Source organism: Phaeodactylum tricornutum, chromosome 19, assembly GCF_000150955.2.
Source record: "Phaeodactylum tricornutum CCAP 1055/1 chromosome 19, whole genome shotgun sequence".
NCBI lineage: Eukaryota > Bacillariophyta > Bacillariophyceae > Surirellales > Neidiaceae > Phaeodactylum > Phaeodactylum tricornutum.
Window position 1 is genome coordinate 506,479 of NC_011687.1, and position 20,850 is coordinate 527,328.

Sequence of the window (20,850 nt, forward strand, 5' to 3'; positions counted from 1 at the left end):
GGCGCAGATCACCAATTTCCCGTCGGTCTTCGATCATTTCGTCGAGACCAATTGCGGAAGTACTGTGTGACAGCATTTTGGGATTTGACACCTTGCGCTCAAAGCGGGAACCAGAATGATGCGACCCTCCCGAGTTGTTTGAACCGTCGTCGGAAAGATCATCCGGAGTGGAGGCGCCAGAAGCATACGAAGCAAAGCGGGGGCGCTCCTCGGTGCTCAAGTTGTCCGTGTGGTTGTCCGGAAGATTCGGCACGTGCTTGGCGTAATTGTTCTTGCTTTTCCGGGATTCTTCGTGCTGATGCATATCTTTCGTCTCGTTGGCACTGGGTAGTTTTGCGGGTTGGGATGATGGCTTAGTCGCTACTGACGGAACAGAGAGAAAGAGAGAGAGAGAGGGACTGAGGTAAGCAAGGCAAGGAACACTCAAAGCAGGTTCGGACACCGGAGCGCAATGTGCATGCTACACAAGCCACAATTAAATGAAAGAGACGATATCTTTCGAGAGCGCGGGGGGACGACGAATGTCAACCCAGGCCAACCGTCAGACTTCAGGAACTATCCACGAACACCGACACTTACGGGGCTTGGGGGCGGCCTTGTTAGAGGATGCAGGCCTCGCATCGACTACATTCGCTGGCGTACTCTGAGAACACCCCATGGTGATTGTTATCTGGTGCCTCGATTTGAAACGCGCTTGTTCATGCAAGGCCAATCTCACAAGTATGTCTGCAAAGGGCCAGCGAAAGACGTCCGAACGTTGCGAGCAAAGAGCTTCCACAGTCAAAGGAATGTCGAACTCGGGATACAGTAGAGTACGGTACACGCCGAAACTGCTTGCGCCTTACCGTGTATCGCGCACAACAGATGTGGTCGACTCGAGTCGACGAACTCCGATCAACTCTCCTTTCCGGGTTTTCAAAATGCGAACCGGTGAAAAGTCTGACGTATTCTATCCAATCCAAGACCTACTACAACTTTGGTACACACGCCCAAGTTTTGGGATGAAGTTTGTTCACTTGACTGCTGTAAAAAGTCCCTGTCACTCGTTACTGTCAGTAAATCATGATTCGCCAAGGATTGAGGGGGATTTGGTGCCTTGGGTGCCTTGGGGGTCCGACGACCAATTCCACTCTAAAAAGTCGGTAGTTTTCTTTGGCGTGCGCAAATCACACTCACTGTCACATGGTTTTGTACCTCACTGGTGGCAATGGCTATTCTTGTGTATTGTTCTAAGAAAATGAATTCCTTCATCTAATCCTCAAATCTTTTTTATCCTGTTCCATTTTTGGCGTATAAGTTCTACAGACATCGAGGAGGGCCTTGCTCACAAGTTGGAATATTTGGTCATTTACATTCCGCACCACATTCCTATTGGTTGTGTGGTGTCGACGGTTTGAATGTTTCGGAACGATATTTTGTCACATCTCTAGCCCTTCGGAGACGACGTTCACGGTTCTTGTGAGGATTCCTAGCTAGCACGCAAAGCAAATCTCTGGGCGCTGCCAGTCTACCTTCCCATCGATAGCCGTCCATCAAAGACGGAAAACGTATGCCTAGAACGCAGCACGCAATTTGAGAGACTCAGGATCAGCTATCAAGACCGTCGCCAGCGTTTTTGATCCGAAACCCAACGATAATTAAATGGAACTCGTTGTGATACATAGACAATATAGAGTATTTCGCGTGCGTGTCCGACTTAGTAGTATTTGGATTTACATTTAATGAAAAGTAAAATTTCGACACAAAAGTCGCTGTCAAGTTGGGTTCTTGATGGACCTACTGGTTCATCCATGCATTTTTACAAAGAAATGGTCTCTTTGTCAACCAGCTACGATGTTCCTGTGTCACCACATTTTTTTGTCTACGGTAATAGGTCAGAACCATCGGATAATCTTTGCCCTTCCCTTTTACAAGGTAAGATTGATTGATTCGTAGCTTTACGTCTAACTAGATGAAAAACATGGGCACAGGTACAGGTATCTTCCCAGCGGCAGAGAAAATGAAAGATTCAATTTCCACAGTCCATTATCTACGCAAAAAAGATTCATCCAAGATCAGATCAAGATTCAGGGCCTGACGATACCGATAAGGTGAATCATTTTTTCGGCATCACAAATCCGATTGACAGTGAATTACGCTGATTTTGCCGAATTCACCAAAGGATTGCCTATAACACTTGAGGCCACACTATGAAGATTCCTACTGTCTTAAGTTTTCTCTACGTTGGCAATCTCCTCCGTGATGCCCACTGCAGTCCCTTACCCGAGCTCTTCGCTGCCAAGTCCATGGAAGAAGTCGAAGCCCTCATGTCCAAGACAAAGCAACGCCCCGCTCACGAAGTTCTCCGTGGACGACGTCGTCTTCAAGACGGAACTCTTGAAACTTCCAACCACATTCTTGCTGACAGGTTTGGCGGAGAAGCTGGCTTTTTCCATTCTGTTGCTTCCGGTGATCCGTTGGCAGATGCAGTCATCATCTGGACGCGTTATACTCCCGTCAACGTCGACGATGAAATTACGTTGGAGTTTCGTATGGCTGCTATTGATCCTAATCTGGAGGTCAACGCGCACCTGGATCCTACACTCAATGAAAACATTAAGCGTGGCAAGGTCACGGTCACTGCTGCGTCTGACTTCACTGCCAAGATTGATGTGACGGGATTGCCTTCCAACACGCAGTTTGTGTACGTCTTTTCCGACGGACAGCAGGTTTCCGATATCGGTTTGACGAAAACCGCCCCGGCCCCGGGGGACGAAGATCCTGATCTCATATACGCTTTTTTCTCGTGCTCCCACTTTACTAACGGTTTCTTCCACGCCTATGACGTTGCTTCGACAATCCAAGATTTGGATCTGTGGATTCACGTTGGCGACTATTACTACGAGTATGGCCTCTTCGACACGTATGCACGCGAAGCAGCTGAGCAACGCGATCAGTTTGTTTTGCCTATTTGGGAAACAATTGACTTACAAGATTACCGCAATCGTCATTCGACACATGTGGCGCACGATGAAGGTCTTCGCAATTTGCGGCGGCGTGCTCCCATGATTGCCACGTGGGACGATCACGAGACCACCAACGACAGTTATGGAAACGTCAATCAAGGAACTGGAGCGGAGAACCACCAGGAAACTTGCCTCGCTAACGCTACATCACCTGATGCCGACAAAGCAGCTGCCCAATGCGACCGACCGGAAGGTGATGCGGTGGAACGCTTTACAGCTGCCGCCCAGGCGTATTGGGAATGGATGCCTATTCGATACGTCGAAGGTACCATGGGCGAGATTCAGACAGGAACGTTGACCCAAATTATTGAATGGGGCGACTTGGCCACCATAGCTTCCTTTGATACGCGCATGAGCTTTCGTACGGAAGAGTCCACGGGAGCGTCTGGTAAGAAAGGACATCCAAGGACCATGAAAACTTTCCAAAATATTGGATATTGCTCTCACATAAGCGCTCGACTCATTTCTACTCTACAGCCTTTGCAACGTACGCCGCTGTAGGTGCGGTGAACACAAATGTGAGCTCGTACTCCGATCCGAGCTCCGATGCCTACGCTGCTATCCAGCAAATCCGAGAAAGCGATCGGGGAAGCCGACTGAACGAGAGCTTCTCCATGCTTGGTGATTATTTCGACACCTTGGAAGACGTCTTTGAAGCTTCCAAGGCGGCAGGAAAACCTTGGCAAATCTGGGCTGCAAACACAATGATGGGTCACTATGTCTTACCTGACGCGGCACAGTTTTATTTGGACGCACCCGAGGAGGTTCAGGCCATCATTCAGACATACTTCGATGCCTTCATGCTTTCCGAAGCCGCCTTAACTGCCCGACTGATTTCGGCTCTACGCGTTGCCGACATTGAATGGAACCTCGACGACTACGGTGGTTTTTACGCTGAACGCGCCAAGATTACAGAAATGGCAAAGGCCTCGACCAATAACATGGTAGTACTGGGAGGAGATCTACACGACGCATTTGCATGGGTGCTTGTTGAGGGAGGGGAAGTTGAGGGTGCCCCGGTGGCTATCAATCTCGGCTGTCCAAGTGTGACTTCCCCAGGGTTCAAAAACGCTTTCTTACCAGTGTTCAGTCCAATCTTGGAAGCCATTGGGGGCGAAGACGTAGCCATTGATATCATGAACAGGGGTTACGCACGTGCTAATCCAAACCTCAAATTTTCTGATATTGGGAAGAAGGGCTTTGTTGCCATTAAAGCAACCATGGTACGTTGATCTTGCTTGGATTTGACCATTGATTCATCAACATCTCACAATAGACTTTCTCCAGGACACACACACTGCCGAATACATTGGCTTCTCACCCGAAACACTGCTGACCGACTTTGCAACTGCTCGCACCGATGGAGCAATCACGGCACCATTTGAGTGTCAAATATCACTAACCACGCAATCTGACGTTCCCGGGTCTCTTGAGCCTAGTGAGACTTGTTCAGCCATTGCGTTTGACAATGAGCGACCTGCCGTTTATGATCTTCCTGTTCCATCGCTTGACAATATGCCTGAAGGCGACGCACTCACTGTTTGTGGTATGATTGGTTGCGCGTTTGATGCCTCCACTGAGCCGACCGATAGCGCTTCAACGGTTACGCCTACTGCACCAGCTCCTGCTCCTGCATCGAGCTCAACCTTAAGTATTGGTCGCTCAATGGGCCTTGTTACCGGTGTCCTATTGCTTATTGTTACTTTATTGTAAATGGAATGAGCCGCACATTTTGACAAATCGTAGGCGTGAAGTGATAATCATCTTCAAGTATGTGCAAATTATTGCAGACACTGTTTTGAGGCTAGCTACAAACCGCAAGGCCCATTAGTTTAAATGTAGTTCCGTTGGTGAGAGTCAGTCTTACCCGAAAGTCGGCTCTGACTGCAACCTCGGTTGGCATTTTGACGGGAATAGTGTACATTTCGCTGGTGTTTTTGAAGTGGAAACCTTGTACAACCAACGATGTCAGATAGGCCCAATCCAAATGGCTGTCTGGCTTTGCAAAGAACTCAACGACAGCAGTCGATTCCCGCCATTTCTCACTGTAGCTTTTCATTGGAAACAAAGTAACAGTTTGGACTGTTTGATTCAATCCTGTGAATTCAAAAAGAAGCTGTGACCCTCTCAACGATGTATTCCAACCATATTTTTTTCGACCCGTGTCGTCACCAACGTCCCAGGCTCCGGGGATCTTAACAATTGACGAAAACACACTTTGTATACTATTTACAGTTTCCTTTCGATCGACCCCGCTGATCCAGGAGAAGATGCACCTTGTGCCTTCATTATCAGTAGGACATATGGTTTTTTTCACTTGTGCAGCTTTGTTCCATTCATCTGTCACGTTTGTTAAGCTCAAATGGTCTGTTAGATATGGGGGTAGGCTGTTCGGTTTTGGTTGGTAGCGCATCGAGTCAAACAATTTTTCCTGACCAGGAGTCCGAACAGGCTGAGGAAAGTCAGTAGATGGATTAGCTGTTGCTGAGTCGTTCCACAGCTCCGTAGTGCAGTATGCCGTTGCCAACTCTAGTAAATTGTACGCCATGATCCAGGAGGTTGCTAAATGCATAACTTGCCCGGGATGGATCTGACGAACAAATCTTCCGTTGGTATACCAAGATGGTGAAAAAAGCGACCCATGAGTGTCTCCATAAATCCAATCCCGAACAACATTGGCATACGATATGAACGAAAAGCCGTAATAGTTCGAGAGCACTTGGATTTCTTGCGAAAGCTGTGTGATGCCTTTTATTTCGCGCTGCTCGTTGCCGACATAGTCATCCAACCAAAGAAGGAGTGGACGGCGTCCGCAGGACGTTGGATCCATAACGAGTCTCGCAAATGATTGGGCCATACGAAATACTGTGTCACGCAAACTAGTCTCTTCACCCGCTGCGGACCTCATGGTCGAAATATGCATGTCATTGGTCGAATAAGCGTTGATGAGTATATCTGGGTGTTTGGTCAACTCGGGAAGGAGGTCATACTTCAAAATGGCCTGTCCGGTCAACGTGTTGGTCCCACCGTTCGCCAAATTATGAACTTTGACGAGCTTGCCCCCTGCCAGGCGATTTATGAGGAGTTCCAGTCGCCCTGGCCAAGCGCAACGGACCAAGTTATTCCCCTTTATTGCGTAGCAATTCACCCCTTCCGTTACCGATCCTCCCAAGACCACAATGTTCACAATGTCCGGCTCCTTAAACATACTGTTGTGGCTATGATTCTTGCGTAATTGTTCGTCCTGCAAAAACTGGTACCGTCTCCATCCTTTGCGAAGGACAGACCCCACGAGATCCCATTCTCGTGGAGTGGATTGTGTCGACATGGGAAGCCGAGGAGAAATCATTTTCAGGATTTCCAGCATCATGTTGTGCTGAACAAAGAATCGGTCTTTGCGCAGCCTGCTTGCTTTCAATATGTGATCAAAATGCTGTCCCCACAAGCCGAGTGCTGACCGAGACGCGACGGCTCCACACATTGCCCCGTCTTCTTGTGCAGCTGTCGTTCTTGTCCCATCAAGAGTTCCTGTTAGGGATATGTTCGCACGACGGAACGACCCAATTTTGGAAAAATCGGAACATGATTCCCCGGTCTTGACTTGCTCAGGTCTTTTGGAGTTACCTGCATTGACTGTGAGTGAAATCTCGTCGGTGACGGACGACGCCGACAGGATCTGCAATCTTGTCCAGTGACTCCATAAACATGCTGTAACCAACAAGAGGAGAATCGTCCTTGCTTGTCGAACAAGATCCATTCCAGATAAAGCTGTCCTGGTGCTCACCAAAATAAACTAAGTCCACTCTCTACTTTAGTGCTTGGTCATGGTCAATTTCTTTACGCCTTCCAGTGAGACTCATCTTGATCACATCACGCAAGCGAGGAAAAATATGGTCTAAAATCCCTTGCAATTGTGTTGGGTCCGATTTATGACCGCATCCCGTTGTTCCACAAAATGACGTCATACTCATCTTTGACTTCAAGACAGGCATTCTTGACTGTGAAACCCCAAACACGACTGAATGTGAAACGCTTCTGACGTTCGGGACATGGAGAACTGATAGAACAGAATCACGGCAAAGATCCAACAGGTATCCGATATTTTTTCATCTTACTCCATTAATTTGCATTAGATACAATCAGCTCATTCAAGCCCGATCATTCGTTGCAATTCTTCCATGTCGATTTTCCAATTCATTTCTCGCTGGCGAGCGCTGGCGCTGCTTGTCCCCGCTATCGGTCTGGGGAGTTTTCTGGAGGCTGATGCACTCTCCGTGCGCCCGGCTGCAAATCATCCCGAAGCGCTGTGTGGATTACCAAGTGTTACTCTTGATCGGAGACAGGCGCTGGTGCGAGGCACCATCGCAGCCACGACTGGATTGATCGCGTCGGGAGTGATTCCGCCTTTCGTCGCCTCGGCTGACGCAATTCCTCCAACGATCGCACCGATTGCGACGCTGTCCGATGGCGGCGCCTTTCCGCTAGCTTCGTTCGGACTACAAATCTACGACGACGATACCGCCTACAAACTAACTCTTACAGCCCTAGAGGTTTGCCAGTGTTTTGGCCCGGAATCAAAAGGGCTTTGCCCGGGCCGTGCGCGACAGCGGTATCTCCCGAGATCAACTGTATATTTGTGGATCGGTAGTCTCGAACCGAGCGAGCGGCTACGAAGCCGCGCGTCAGGCGACCAGCAAAGGGTGGCAACAGAACATGGAAAAGTTCAGTTACGGTAACATTGAGTATTTGGATCAGATCATGTTGGACTATCCCGGGCCGGACTGTGAATCAATACAGGGACAATGGGCATCCTTTGAAAGTATGCACGCACAAAAATTGACAAAGAGCCTTTCCGTTTCCAATTTTTCCCCAGCTGAACTCGACTGCGTGTTGCAAAAGGCCAAGGTCAAGCCCGTCGTAAACCAGCTGCCCTACAGTGTAGCCTACCACCCGGACAGAAATGTGATTGTCGAAAACAAAAAGCGCGGAGTATTAGTCCAGGCCTGGGCGCCCCTTGGAGGTAGTTTAGGTGGACGCTTTTCGTCGTCGATGAAAGGCACATGCGCGCAAATCGGCAAACGCTACGGTAAAAGCTTCGCCCAGGTCGCCCTGCGATGGATCGTGCAAACTGGTGGAGCCTTTACGACCCAATCGAAGAACAAGGCCCACTTTACAGAGGACTTGGATATTTTTGATTTCGAACTAACCGAAGACGAAATGGCGCGACTGACAGCCCTGGCGTAAATGTTCAAGACAGAACTACAATACCCTCAATTAATGCGCATTACTACAGAAATATAGAAACCAAAGCGCTAAAAGCAAGACCTAATCGGGATATCAATCGCAGCAACTAGTAAAATGCGATTTCAAGGCGACAAAGCCGGTATTATTTTTTTAAAGGACAAAGTGCTACTAGCATTGCGTCATACCTCGCTCGCTAGTACAATGCGATATCCGTTGGGGTCTTTCACTCCCATAACGGTTGCCCCAAACATTTGCGTTGGCTTTAAATACAGCTTGCTGTCTATCTCGCCCTTCACAAAGGCTTGCTGAAGCCTCCGGTATTCGTCTTCCACGTTGGCTCGTGTTCGAATAGCAACGTGATCCAGACAATTCCCATGATTAAGTGGCTCTTTAGTGTATTCTAGCACCAATGTTGTGGGTACACCCCCTTGCCGGCTCAACCCGTCGGCGTTGGACGGTTCGTATCGTAGACAGAGCATTGTCTCGTCGGCTGCCTTGACCTGCATACCTAGCAAGTTAGTATAAAAGTCGCGGCTAGCTTCCAAATCGTTCGATTTAAGCGCTAACCGACAAAAGTAGTCCCCTGGTGCTGACGCAGCACTTTGAATCGCTATGCCGTTCGGTTCGTCGTCCCAGGAAAGTGTTTTGCTCATACCGGCGTTGGAAGGCTTCTCGCCCTTGACGGCACCCAGCAGATTGTCACGGAATTGAAGCAGCAGGCTAACGCCCAGATAAGAGACAACGTTACCAACATGAAAACCAGGGGCTTCGTATGGGACGAGCTCCAGCGCAAACGTGTCTTTGGTAGATGTGCCGTTGCCAAGAGCGACGAATGCCGATTTGTAGGCATGCCTGTCATCCAAGGAAGATTTTAGTACTGTACCCCCTTGAGCTTGCCAAAATCGGACTGTTTCGTCGACCCGGGGTACTTTGAGCATGGCGTGGGACAGCCGGGATGTCTGACTCATGGAATGCGTTGGTTCTCCGTCTTTCAAACCGTTGGTGGAGAGATGTGGTGTGTATTTTTGATTGTCGATGTTACTGGAATTGCCTTCCTTGATAACCATTCCGAGTCCACCATGGTTTAGTTGGGGTCTCGTGAGTGTCCCTTTTATGTTTCGGTTCTGGTTCTGACGAAAAGGTGCGGGTGATCGCCGATGACCGAACCACTGGAAAGCCGATATCGAACAGAGTGACAGTGACAGCAAAGAGAGAACGACGCCAACCGACATATTTCCTCGGAATAGAAGCTCCATGGTTGCGTAGCAAGCGAAAGGATGGGATCTCAAGGCTGGATGTTTTGATTGCAACCAAGATTGTGAGAGAGTCGGTTGACTGCGAGCTCGTTCACAGTCAGCAACGTCCTTTGTGGCCGGCGACCGAGATGGAAGTGGGAGCACTTCCCACCATGGTCGAATACGTTCTCTCGAACCGACACGGGACGAAGCTTCTTGCTGTACTTACACTAGGTTCCTGTACTATTTTGGGTCGCCAGATAATAACAACCCGGACATAACTGGAAAAGTTCTTTCTCTCTCCGGGTATTCGATCTTTGCAGTTCAGCCTTCCCACAGGCAATGAGAATTTTTTGCCAACTGTAAGGGGTTCACTGTCAGAACGCTTCCTGTAGCGGGTCCCCTATCTTGCCGTCTCTCTATTGTTCTGCGTTTGCTTTCGACCGAGTGCTTTCTTTATCATCGTTGCTGTTGCTTCCGGTAGCTCACAGTCAATAAGTGCAGTGCCGAGCTCGTCATGTTTGGTTGGAAATCTCCCGGCAAGAAAAAGGCGGAGCCTGGCTTTGCCACGGCGCAGGGCTGTGTGGCACTCGTGACGGGTTCCTCAGGCTTGTGCGGTGCTCGTCTCGTGGAAATGCTGCTGGATCGCGGTGCCCGAACCGTCATTTGTTTCGATCGGGCAAAGCCGAGTGAAGCTCTCGAACAGCGCTTCCAAGAAGCCCAGAAAAAGACGGGAGGCAAATTGATTGTTCTGGCGGGTCCCGACGGCGACCTGTGTTCCGACGAGGCCGTACAAGCAGCATTCGACGCCGAGCCCAAGATTGATGTGGTCTTTCACATTGCCGCCTTGGTGGGACCCTTTCACGAATACGAAATGTACAACGAAGTCAACTACAAGGGCACGCTCCGGATCCTAGAAAACTGCAAACGCTGCAAGGTCCCGAAACTGGTCTATTCGTCGAGTCCCAGTACGCGATTTACGGGAAAAGACGTTACGGGGCAGACGGAAGACGAGCTCCCCATGCCCGATACCTGGCTTGCTATGTATGCCGAAACCAAGGCCTACGGTGAAATGGCCGTCAGCAAGGCCTGCAGCGACACCCTTCGTACCATTTCGGTAGCCCCGCACCAAATATATGGCCCGCACGATACTCTTTTTCTTTCCAAACTATTGGAAACAGCCGGAACAGGCCGTTTGCGTATTTTTGGACAGGGTAAAAACAAAATCAGCGTTTGTTACGTCGACAATTACTGCCACGGCCTCATGTGTGGTTCGGACGTCCTGGACACGCCCAATCATGCAGCCCTGGGAAAGTTCTACATTATTACCGATGGCGAACCCCAGCTATTCTGGGCCATGCTGAATCAAGCAGTTCTAGCCATGGGATTTACCGACCTGTACAGCAAATTCCATTTGCCCGTATGGTTTCTTTACATAGCGGCCTACGTCGCCAACGTGATTGGATTCGTAATCAAGAAAAAGCTCAAACTCAACCCGTTCAACGTCAAAATGTTGACAATTCATCGGTACTTTTCTATTGCCAACGCTCGACGCGATTTACTGTACGAGCCCGTCTTGCCGTTTAACAAGGCCTGGCCTCTTACGATTGAATGGTTCAAGGAACACTGGCTGCCGCAGTGGGAAAAAGAAACGGGAAGAGCAGACTCTAGTGTTGTCGCTGGAAGAGATACTAAACAAGATTGATCTTGAGTAACGCAATGCTCGGACTACATGTTTCATTTTCAAAGTCGTTTGCCAAGTTCGTTCAGACCAGAGCCTCGTATTGAACGAACGTAGTAGGACTAAATTTCGCTCAAGTTCAAACGGAATAATACATATAAGTATCATCGCCTGTGAGCCAATCCATATTTCTAGTAGATTTCGGATCATTTCCCATGCCACACAAAATCGAGCAAATTCGAGTACTAGGAGAGGTACCCGTGCGAATACATAACATCTGCAATCAACTTACTGTAGGCCGTCGTTCGACGGCAATACGGGGACATTTCAGCCTTCCCAAGCAGCATTGTTTTCGAACTGCCAATGGCGTCTGCGACTGATCGTGGTACATTACGGAAACGAAGCTTACATGGCGAGTCACTGTCTCTCACAATCGCTAATTCGTTGATTGCAACACCAAAGTTGCTTCCCTGTTTCGGTGCTAATTGCGTTAGTGGAAAATTTTTGTCGTTTGCTTCGCTGTAGTCCATGATTCGTTCCCTTGGTTTCCTATCTGCTGGTATCCTTGATCCGACAACATTGTTTTGCTTGATTGATCCTAACCCTAACGAGTCTTGGTCTTTAGATACATCAATTTTTCGATGCCCTTCGACCGTATGGTAGCCGCTCGCTGGTTCTTTTACCAATTTTGGTAATCCAAGAAGAAATTCTTCTTTGAGACAAGGGTCCGTCCTATCAGCGCAATCTAAAGTTAAGTGAAGCAACGGAGTAGGAGGGGAAACTTGTATATAAATCAAGACGAAATAGGCAGCAAGCCCAACGCAGAGCCACAATATCAGGGCAACGAAACGCAACATTTTCGTAGGTTTCCGGCTCACATTTGTAGCAGCCTTTTCACGCAGAGCCATCATCTTGCTCAAGTCAGCTGACCGACACCAGTGCGCAACGCTTCGACTCGTCTGTGCGAAAGGTGTTGCTAGGCCCCACGCTTCGATACGTTTTTGGCGTTGGATCAATGCGGCCTTTCCCCCCGTTCTTTGAAACTTGTCCTTCAAGCCTTCGTGATTCCTTCACGCAACAACTTTTCCAAAACCTTTAGGACAACGATGCCACGCGATGTTTCCGCTCCGTTTGTTCACTATTTTTTCTGTCCAATGTTTTTTCTGTCCAAAATTCTCGTTCACGCGGAACGTGTTGTGGATGGTTAGGTGACATTGACTGTAAGTCGATTCACGGACAGCGCGCGTGCACGCATTTCAAATGAAGGAATTTTCTCAACCTGTCGTCCACGCCCTCTTTCGTGTCTCGCATCCGACAAGACTGACTGTGACACTGACTGTGAAACAAAATCAGAGTTTACTGCCAGGGTTCTGGATTCGATAGGGTTTATTATAGTGGGTGTCGAGATCTTACATTGGATTTTTTGCCGTGTTTTTGACAGGGAGCGATGCTCTGCTTTCTGCAACATGTTGTCTTTGACCAATAGTGCGTGGAGTATTGACCGTAACTCGAGGGCTGTAAGGTTCTTTTTCGTGCTGCATTTCTGTGCCTGACTATTCCAGTGCAATCATCCCCACGATGACGATGTCTCCTGTACGAAAGTATGTTGTCCCGCTTTCTCTATTGTTTGCTTTCATGCGGCATTTGGTGACGGGTGCTTACGTCCAACAAGGGCAGCAAGCGGAAGACGCGGTTCCATCCTGGGACGATCTCGATCAACGTCCGCTTCCCGTGTGGTACGATCAAGCTAAATTTGGAGTCTTCATCCACTGGGGAGTCTTTTCGGTCCCAGCATATGGTTCCGAATGGTTCGGTTCGTATTGGCGGGACAAATGGGGCAATCCGGCCTACCAGGACTTTGTTGAGAAAACGGAGCGGGCCAATTTTGCGTACCCTGATTACGCCCACCGCTTTACGGCCGAGTTCTACCAGCCCGATACCTGGGCTGATCTGTTCGCCAAGGCGGGAGCTCAGTATGTCGTATTGACGAGTAAGCACCACGAAGGCTACTGCAACTGGAACTCGACTGCTATACCAACGACTTGGAATTGGAACGCTCTGGATATCGGACCTCGCCGTGATTTGCTAGGGGATCTCGCCGTGGCCGTCAAGAACGTTACTTCTCCACACACATCCAAAGTGCTGAAATTTGGGCTCTATCACAGTCTTTACGAGTGGTTCAATCCATTGTACCATGTGGACAAGGCGAACAATTTCACAACTCAGCACTTTGTCGATCTAAAAACGGGAGCCGAACTCTACGATTTGGTCAACCGCTACGAGCCGGAATTGATCTGGAGCGACGGTGAGTGGGAGGCGCCTTCGTCGTACTGGAAAGCTCGTGAATTCTTGCATTGGTACGCCACGTCGAGTCCGGTCGCCGACACGGCAATCTGGAACGATCGCTGGGGACAAGATACGTTATGCCGGCACGGAGGCTTCTTGACCTGCACAGATCGCTACAACCCCGATTCGTTACAACCGAAAAAGTGGGAGAACGCCCTGACGATAGATAAGTCTTCGTGGGGCTACAACCGCAACGCTACGTGGGAAGACTACATGACGGTACCAGAACTAGTACACTCCTTAGTGCAAGTTGTGGCGTACAATGGCAACATGTTGTTGAATATTGGACCGGCCGCGGACGGCACAATTCATCCGATTTTCGAGGACAGACTTTTAGGTATTGGTGCGTGGCTAAAGGTGAATGGGGAGGCTATTTACGAAACGACACCGTGGAGACACTGTCAAAATGAAACGGCATCTTCTGTATTCTACACTCGCCGCCCGGATCGTTTGTATGTGCACTTTACTAAGTGGCCGTCGGCTAGTCTGTTGTCATTGGAACGTCCCGCACCGACGCAGGACACAACAGTAGAGTTCCTCGGGCTATCATCGGCGTCATCTTCGTGGCAGCCAACGTTACCGTGGACGGGCTTGCGAGGAACCAGTGGGAGCTCGGGCATGACAATTCAACTACCGTCATTGACGCCTGACATTTTACCGTGCGAACATTCGTGGGTACTGGTCATTCGAAACTTGGCGAACTTGGATGACCCGCCAAAGTCTGCGGTGTCGTAGAATCAGCAGCGGAATGTAGCACTTTTTCTAAACTTGCATTATTCTGTACATTCGTGATTAGCTAGGACGAACGGACTGTATGTGTTCAATCTAGTCTCATGTTACCACAGAGAGACAAAAGAACGCCTCATTGGCTTTCTCACTTCAAGCTGTCTCGGGTGGGAAGTAGCAGAAGCCCCAAAACTCCTACACATAAGAAGCCTATCCAATGAACCACATTGGGCGAAGACAAGGTACTCGCCAATACACCATCGTGTGCTATCGACTGGTCGAGCAACATAACTGCTTGGCGTTTTCGCTGAAAATGAACGTTTTCTGGCGGCGATGTCGTGGTCACTCTCCGTGTGGATACGGTTGCTGTATGAGCAGTAACCTTGGCTTGTCGTGAAGTGACACCGCCTAGCTTATGTCTCTGTTTCTTGCGGTCGTAGCGAAGAGACCACCAATACGTCGCGTCGGATCCTTGGTCAGTGGCAAAGCAATGACCACCCTCCCACATCTTGCAATTGGTCGCCAAGTCATCGCAGATGTAGCAATAACAAAATTTGCAGAATTGTTCGGGATCTATGGAGAGCGGATACATTGAACAGTGTGGACGCATGTGCGGCAACGTATCTGTAACACGGATGGTTCCCATTAGTACGATTTCATCGCTATCGAAGTCGTTCATTTCAGCGCGAGTGCGTCGGGAGGAAAGTCCATTACCGCTCGGTGTGAGCGCGACTGGACGTCGAAACAAGCTTGGACTAAGCACTTGTACTTCAGAATCCGCCGGACTTGACGGTAGCAATGGTGTAGGGGTTGAGACTCTCAATGGAGATTGCGTTCCATCCGAAGGGCGGGTGCGTGTCGTAGGCAAAATTCGAAATGCGGTTTGAGAAAATTCGGGCAATGAATCCTCCTCCTCAGTATCGAGCTCGTCGCAGCTGCTGTGGACGGTAGAAGGAGGAGAGCTTTTCGCTTTCTTTTGAGCAATGGAATCCACCGTCGAGGTTGGCAAAGAACGTTTGCTTGTGGACATGTGAGAGGGTTTGGCTGTTTGACGGGTGGAATTCTAATGAGCCAAAGGAGAAAGATGCCGGCGGATTCACGATGGGTGGTGCGAGGTTCAAGGAGTCGACTGCGCAGCCATGAAAATGTAGAGTGACTGTCACTAGAACCTTTCGGAATCAATGCCACTGCTCAAGTACAGTGAGCCGGGTTCTTCGATTGGCATTGCGAGGGAGAGTTCCCGATATATCGTAGGTACGTTTTTTCGACCGTTATGTACAAACACTATGTACAGGGCTGGCGCGGTTTGATGGGAAAAACCAGCTACTTGAGAGACATTGCGACCAAATCTTGACTCTGAGAAGCCGATGTCAGCACAAGGACCCATAGAGCGGAGCACGTCATCGGTTTGATTCTTGACCATTATGACGGGCAAATGGTTCACGTACCTGTTAACAGAACATACGGCACCGTCCCTAATAGCAATGTGGACACCAATAGCTTTAAAATAGTCATTAAAGTAGATGGTCATGGTCGGATACCTTGGATTTCTGGTGGATTATGTTAGCGTCCGCCAAGGACTTCGCAGCCCCCTTCCATTGCCAGTGACAGTTCGTGCACTGCCATTGCGCTGCTATCCGTGGTATTGATACAGGCGTCGCGTTGATCCATTACACTATCAAGACAGGGAACGACAAAGGCATTTCCCAACAATGCAAGGTAGACGCCATACTTGCAGTTTCTAGCGGAAGAGCTCACCGGTAAGACACTTTCCATTCGGTTTTGTGACAGGTTTCAAGCAGATCACGAGCTGCATTCGAAATGTGCGCAAAGCGTTTTGGTCCTGAAAGCAAGGTCGTGTATGTATAGTTGAGAGTCTTCAGAGCTATGGTAACAAAAATAACAACCAGCACGTACCCAGATGAACACCTCCAAACCACCTAGCAACCAAAACCACCACGTCTTTTTCGTCACGCACTTGTAGCAGATGCGCTAGCTTGGAGCCGGCTCCATATTCGCCGTCATCATCGTTGTCGTGCTTGGAGACTCTTGTTCCGTCTGAAATAGTTTCGGTAAGACGATACGCAAACTGATCGACACCGTTGAGACGATCTTCTACGCAGAATCAATTGGTGCTATCCATTATCGTCACACACAACAACGTCACTTACCATATTGTGAGACGACCGCTGGAGCTTGGAATTTCCATCCAACAACTGGTGCAAGGCTTGCCGCACATCAGCTTCAGATGTGACTCGACAAGCATGAGCGAGAAAGGTCGACTTGCGATCTATCAGAGGTTCTCCGATGATCCATCGAAAAAGCGTCCTCGCTTCGGCTGTTTGATTTCTAGCTATGTTCAAACTGCTGACGCCCTCCAAGACTCTATGACCTTCTTTGGTGTGCTTCCAAGCCTCTAACCCAGCCGCACAGCAAGCAAATGCGCCTTCAACTTGGTTTTCGAGGCACTCTTCGGATGTCCCTCGTATTGCTGACAAGACGGCCTCCATGCGACCTTTTTCCTCCGGATTAGATCGATAAGAAGTGACTTGTAAATTGGATTCAACGGGATATCCCTCTGAGATTTGAAGGTCACAATGTGCTGTAGGAGATAGCTGCAGCGCAATGCGCAGCGGAAACGCGGCAGTATTATCTTGGGTGAAACTACGAATTTCATCGGGATAAGCGGCTATTAGCATTTCAAAATCCGCCAACGCTCGTTCTAAAGAATCGTGGCTCATGTGGTCGATTCTGCTATGGATGAACGAAAATGAACGCTGCCATTTTCGGCTAGTAAAGTGGTGAGGCAACCGTGGAAAGAAGGAAAAAGGTTCAGGCTGCGCTGTTTATTACAGTTAAAAAGCTGTTATTTTATGAGAAAATTCACCATTTGGGATGACCAGGGGTGAAAATTACGCTATGTGAGAAAAAATACATCCTGGCTCTTTATCGGGCGTTGCATAAATGTGAAAATAGCATTTACTGACTCGGCACCCCCGCACTTTGTTGCAGGTGCCGAAAAGCAGTTTGCTCCAACTGTAACAGCAAAGCACTTTTGGCTTTGTTTTCTAAAACCCTGTATTTCTTGTCGAGTGCGTGGTTGTGACAAAACTATGCAGCATGAAAAGCATCGACAATAAATGATGGAAAAAATCCCTTTAATTGCTAGTTTCATTGTAAGGTGTGTTTCTCACTGTCGTAGGTTGGAAAATTAGTATTCCACTTCCTGGAATCCAATCTCCATGCCTGACAGATATTTTGAATGGCTAACTTACAGTCTGAGTTTGCCTTTAGAGGAGATCTTTACGTGCGTTGCAGCACAATGAGGCCACAGAATTGTTAGCGAGTGTTCTGTACAGCCGTGTACTTACTGTAAGTACATATCCGCTTGAGAGTTGTCAATGAGAATGTCTAGCTAGAGTCTAACTGTAAATTCGGGACAACAAGCAAAGACATTTTGATATATTATTAGAACGGAAGAATTGCTCTGTGTACGATTCGAAATGATAGACAAACTAGGAAGGGCACAATAGCTATACACGATTGTACTACATGAAGACGGCGGCAGCCATGTTGACGTCTTTCAGTGAATCCTTGGTCTGCTTGGCGGTTGCTTTCGCCCCCTGCTCACGCATATGCTGATCCTTGCGAACACTAGTGATGACGTCCTCGGCAGTATCATCATAGTGGCGCAAGTTGTCTCGGGTATCACGCTGTGTAGCCTTATATCCTTGATCACGTGTATGCTGCTCCTTACGGACATCGGTCTCAAATGAAGGAACAGCCATGTTGACATCCTTGAGGTTGGAACGCGTAGTACGGCCTGTTTCCTTCCACTGGTTATCTCGATCAAAGTGCTCCTTGCGAGACGCAGACTCCGCGGTCTCCGTGATGAGAACATCTTTGAGACCCTCTCGCGTTTCCCGGGCAGTGGCCTTATATCCTTGATCACGCTGATGCTGCTCCTTCCTAATTTCGGTTTCGAAAGCAGCACCACTCATATTAACGTCTTTGAGGTTGGAACGTGTAGTACGGCCTGTTTCCTTCCACTGGTTGTCTCGATCAAAATGCTCTTTGCGAGACGCAGACTCCGCGGTCTCCGTGATGAGAACATCTTTTAAGTTCGACTTTGTCTCACGGGCCGTTTCTTTTGCCATCTTCTCACGGTCATGCTGTTCCTTACGCCTTAAGGTAATTGCATCGTCACTTGGTTTTCCCTGATAACGGTACATAGCTGCTTTGGCCTGGGCCTCCTTTTCCTTACGCTCCTTGTCTCGGAGACGTTGTTGCATCGCGAAATCCATAGGAGATACGCCCTGGAATGCTTTGTTGCGCCATTCTTTCTGTTCAAATTTTTGACGATTCTCCTCTGGCGATTTGAATCCATATTTGGCATCCTGCTTGGCTCTTTCCTCGTTGGCCTCTGTCATTGTATAGTATGCTTTTACGTCGTATCTCTGTCGAATAGTGAGACTAGATGTCTTTGATCGGGTTCGAGCGTCAAGATAGCGTGCAAGACCGAGACGAAGGGTCATTTGGTGGTACAAGTCATAATGACTTCTGCTCCCCGATCTTGTTGACCAAGGAATATAAGATCGCTCCCAACAAGATTTTCAAATCTCACGCTAGTGGCAACATATGGGACGAGCCTTTTCATCTTTTGCTGTCGAAGTCTTCATGGCTCATAGCATTTGAGCTAAAACATTTGCCTGACATTTTTCACACACTTTTTCTCCGAAATGGATGCAAAGCGAAAAGAATCTATTTATAGTAACGTAAGCGCATTTTTTTCTACATAATTTTGCAACTCGTCGCGATGACAAAATTGACTAAATTTAGAAGGACCAATTCTTTGCATTAATGAAATTTGTCTGGGAATATTGGCTCAGTCTGATTGAGAACCTCAAGTGTGGACTGTAAACTCCGCACCATCAGTAATCAGCCTGGCCTCCAGACTTCATCTTGTTTTTTGGTTTGTTTTGCAGCCACTTTTTCCACTCGGGTAAGCCTCCGGAAATCTAGCCCTTCACCGTTATAATTCTCTAACCTTGGTAATTGGTGCTGCCAAATTTCCCTCGCTTTTGAGTTGTTCGCCTTTTCTGGTGGCTCGTAGTGTTGATTTTGTCCAAGAAGGCTTTTCCCACGATATCTCAGCATTTCCACTGGCATTGCGCTTGACATGGTTGGTCGCAGTCTGCGGAGGAATGTTCTTTGCCTGATGAACCTTATTTTCTCTAATATAGGCATCGGAGGCTTGCACTGGCTCTAATTGTTCAGCTACCATTTGACCTTCGTCGCGATTGCAGTTCTCGGCCACCTCACTGCCAGCAATGTCTTGTGTAGTTTGTCTCAATGCCGGGCGGGTACCGCGACGTGGGTTCGTTGGAGAAATTTCCTTGTTGCTATCATCAAAAGAGTGTCCGCGTTCCGTAGCAGGGCGAATAGAGGTGGTAAATTGTCGTTTCCCACTGTCGTGGCCCTCTACGGCGCAGGTTGGTGTTGGTCGGTACCCTCTCCTAGGTGAATTCGTCCTGGGCGGATCAGGGCCCTCGAAAGACCGGCCGCGTAAAGTTGTCAGTCGAAGTGAAGTTTCAATAGAGGCTGGAGTTGTGACGCTTGCCTCATTTTGGGACATTTTATGTTTTTGCTTCGATTCGTTTTTTTCCAAGGCATCAGAATGCTTGAGATATAGCTCGGAGCTGCGAGCTGGCGGTTGTTCTCCTCCCACTGAAGGACGAAGTGTAGATGCATGCGTCTCGTGCTTAGATTCGTCCAAGTCGCTCTCTTCTTCGCTGGTCTCTTCGTCCGACGACTGCAACGAATCCGCGAGGAAAGTCTTGTTCGTCACTTCAGGTGTTCGCAGGTGCACGGGCCGGAGTGCGTTCGGAATTTCAATTGGTGGAGGCAAAGCTTCAAAACAATCATCGTCGCTATCAAAACTTTTCCCACGGTGCACCGAAGGCTTGATTGCACTCGCCAGGAGTTCGATTTCCTCTTCGAGATCGTCGTTGCTATCTTCAGAGGCTTCACTTTCTGAGTACTCGATTACACGTTCACTGATGTCCTCTTCCAACTCCTCCACTACGACTTCCTCTTCTTCCTCACCACCATCGTCAACAGCGATAGTTTCCTCATCCTCTTTGTCTGTCTCTATCGCTTTATTCTCCGCAACACCGCTAGTCGATGACTTCTCGAAATTGGGAATCGCGTTAAGTGATTCCTTACCCAAAGTCCAGCTACTCATCAGCTTTTTCTTTGGACTGGTTGGTCCCGTACCCCCATGATGTTTCTCTATGAGAGGAGAATTGCTAGGGCCATAGCCGCCAAGCCAGTCACCTGGACGATCGCTCATAGTGGCTTGAAAAGGTTTGTTCTTCAAAGGAGCCGCAAATAAAGGAAGGCTGAAGTGCAAATGAAGACCTGAGGAAGTGGTGAGAAATGCCGGAAGAATGTGATGCCACAGCCTCGAATCAAATTTAGTCATCAATGACTAATTTTGACCAAAACGATAATTAAAATTCAAACAAAACACCCAGAGGATCTTTTGGCGCTCTATACTAGTACCCTAAATTTAGCAAAAGGTGTCAAAAGCGTTTCTATAAGTTAAATTCTC

General features: G+C 48.6%; 10 protein-coding genes across 10 annotated transcripts; 4 read left to right on the top strand and 6 right to left on the bottom strand.

The window, feature by feature from the left end:
- Positions 1 to 2,189: 2,189 nt before the first annotated feature.
- On the top strand, positions 2,190 to 4,718 carry PHATRDRAFT_39432 (predicted protein; the record flags this gene model as incomplete). The annotated part of the gene is made up of 3 exons (XM_002183333.1): positions 2,190 to 3,393; positions 3,483 to 4,228; positions 4,293 to 4,718. The coding sequence occupies 3 exons, from the start codon at positions 2,190 to 2,192 to the stop codon at positions 4,716 to 4,718; spliced, it is 2,376 nt and encodes a 791-aa protein (XP_002183369.1).
- Positions 4,719 to 4,809: 91 nt separating this feature from the next.
- On the bottom strand, positions 4,810 to 6,830 carry PHATRDRAFT_48861 (predicted protein; the record flags this gene model as incomplete). The annotated part of the gene is made up of 1 exon (XM_002183461.1): positions 4,810 to 6,830. Exon 1 carries the CDS (start codon positions 6,760 to 6,762, stop codon positions 4,810 to 4,812), a length of 1,953 nt encoding a protein of 650 aa, XP_002183497.1. The 5' UTR covers positions 6,763 to 6,830.
- A 353-nt stretch (positions 6,831 to 7,183) lies between these two features.
- Positions 7,184 to 8,384, top strand: PHATRDRAFT_48862 (predicted protein; the record flags this gene model as incomplete). Its single annotated transcript, XM_002183334.1, has 2 exons — positions 7,184 to 7,494; positions 7,565 to 8,384. 2 exons carry the CDS (start codon positions 7,184 to 7,186, stop codon positions 8,247 to 8,249), a joined length of 996 nt encoding a protein of 331 aa, XP_002183370.1. The 3' UTR covers positions 8,250 to 8,384.
- A 44-nt stretch (positions 8,385 to 8,428) lies between these two features.
- On the bottom strand, positions 8,429 to 9,621 carry PHATRDRAFT_48863 (predicted protein; the record flags this gene model as incomplete). The annotated part of the gene is made up of 1 exon (XM_002183462.1): positions 8,429 to 9,621. Exon 1 carries the CDS (start codon positions 9,503 to 9,505, stop codon positions 8,429 to 8,431), a length of 1,077 nt encoding a protein of 358 aa, XP_002183498.1. The 5' UTR covers positions 9,506 to 9,621.
- A 303-nt stretch (positions 9,622 to 9,924) lies between these two features.
- PHATRDRAFT_48864 (reductase with NAD or NADP as acceptor) lies at positions 9,925 to 11,341 on the top strand. The gene has a single exon (XM_002183335.1). The coding sequence runs from the start codon at positions 10,002 to 10,004 to the stop codon at positions 11,187 to 11,189; it is 1,188 nt and encodes a 395-aa protein (XP_002183371.1). The 5' UTR covers positions 9,925 to 10,001; the 3' UTR covers positions 11,190 to 11,341.
- Positions 11,342 to 12,662: 1,321 nt separating this feature from the next.
- PHATRDRAFT_48865 (predicted protein) lies at positions 12,663 to 14,246 on the top strand (the record flags this gene model as incomplete). Its single annotated transcript, XM_002183336.1, has 1 exon — positions 12,663 to 14,246. Exon 1 carries the CDS (start codon positions 12,744 to 12,746, stop codon positions 14,244 to 14,246), a length of 1,503 nt encoding a protein of 500 aa, XP_002183372.1. The 5' UTR covers positions 12,663 to 12,743.
- Positions 14,247 to 14,385: 139 nt separating this feature from the next.
- On the bottom strand, positions 14,386 to 15,267 carry PHATRDRAFT_39438 (predicted protein; the record flags this gene model as incomplete). Its single annotated transcript, XM_002183463.1, has 1 exon — positions 14,386 to 15,267. One exon carries the CDS (start codon positions 15,265 to 15,267, stop codon positions 14,386 to 14,388), a length of 882 nt encoding a protein of 293 aa, XP_002183499.1.
- Positions 15,268 to 15,800: 533 nt separating this feature from the next.
- On the bottom strand, positions 15,801 to 16,978 carry PHATRDRAFT_48866 (predicted protein; the record flags this gene model as incomplete). Its single annotated transcript, XM_002183464.1, has 4 exons — positions 15,801 to 15,968; positions 16,007 to 16,080; positions 16,155 to 16,326; positions 16,409 to 16,978. The coding sequence occupies 4 exons, from the start codon at positions 16,976 to 16,978 to the stop codon at positions 15,801 to 15,803; spliced, it is 984 nt and encodes a 327-aa protein (XP_002183500.1).
- Positions 16,979 to 17,682: 704 nt separating this feature from the next.
- PHATRDRAFT_48867 (predicted protein) lies at positions 17,683 to 18,772 on the bottom strand (the record flags this gene model as incomplete). Its single annotated transcript, XM_002183465.1, has 1 exon — positions 17,683 to 18,772. The coding sequence occupies one exon, from the start codon at positions 18,770 to 18,772 to the stop codon at positions 17,786 to 17,788; it is 987 nt and encodes a 328-aa protein (XP_002183501.1). The 3' UTR covers positions 17,683 to 17,785.
- A 460-nt stretch (positions 18,773 to 19,232) lies between these two features.
- Positions 19,233 to 20,589, bottom strand: PHATRDRAFT_48868 (predicted protein; the record flags this gene model as incomplete). Its single annotated transcript, XM_002183466.1, has 1 exon — positions 19,233 to 20,589. The coding sequence occupies one exon, from the start codon at positions 20,587 to 20,589 to the stop codon at positions 19,270 to 19,272; it is 1,320 nt and encodes a 439-aa protein (XP_002183502.1). The 3' UTR covers positions 19,233 to 19,269.
- Between the last annotated feature and the right edge of the window lie 261 nt (positions 20,590 to 20,850).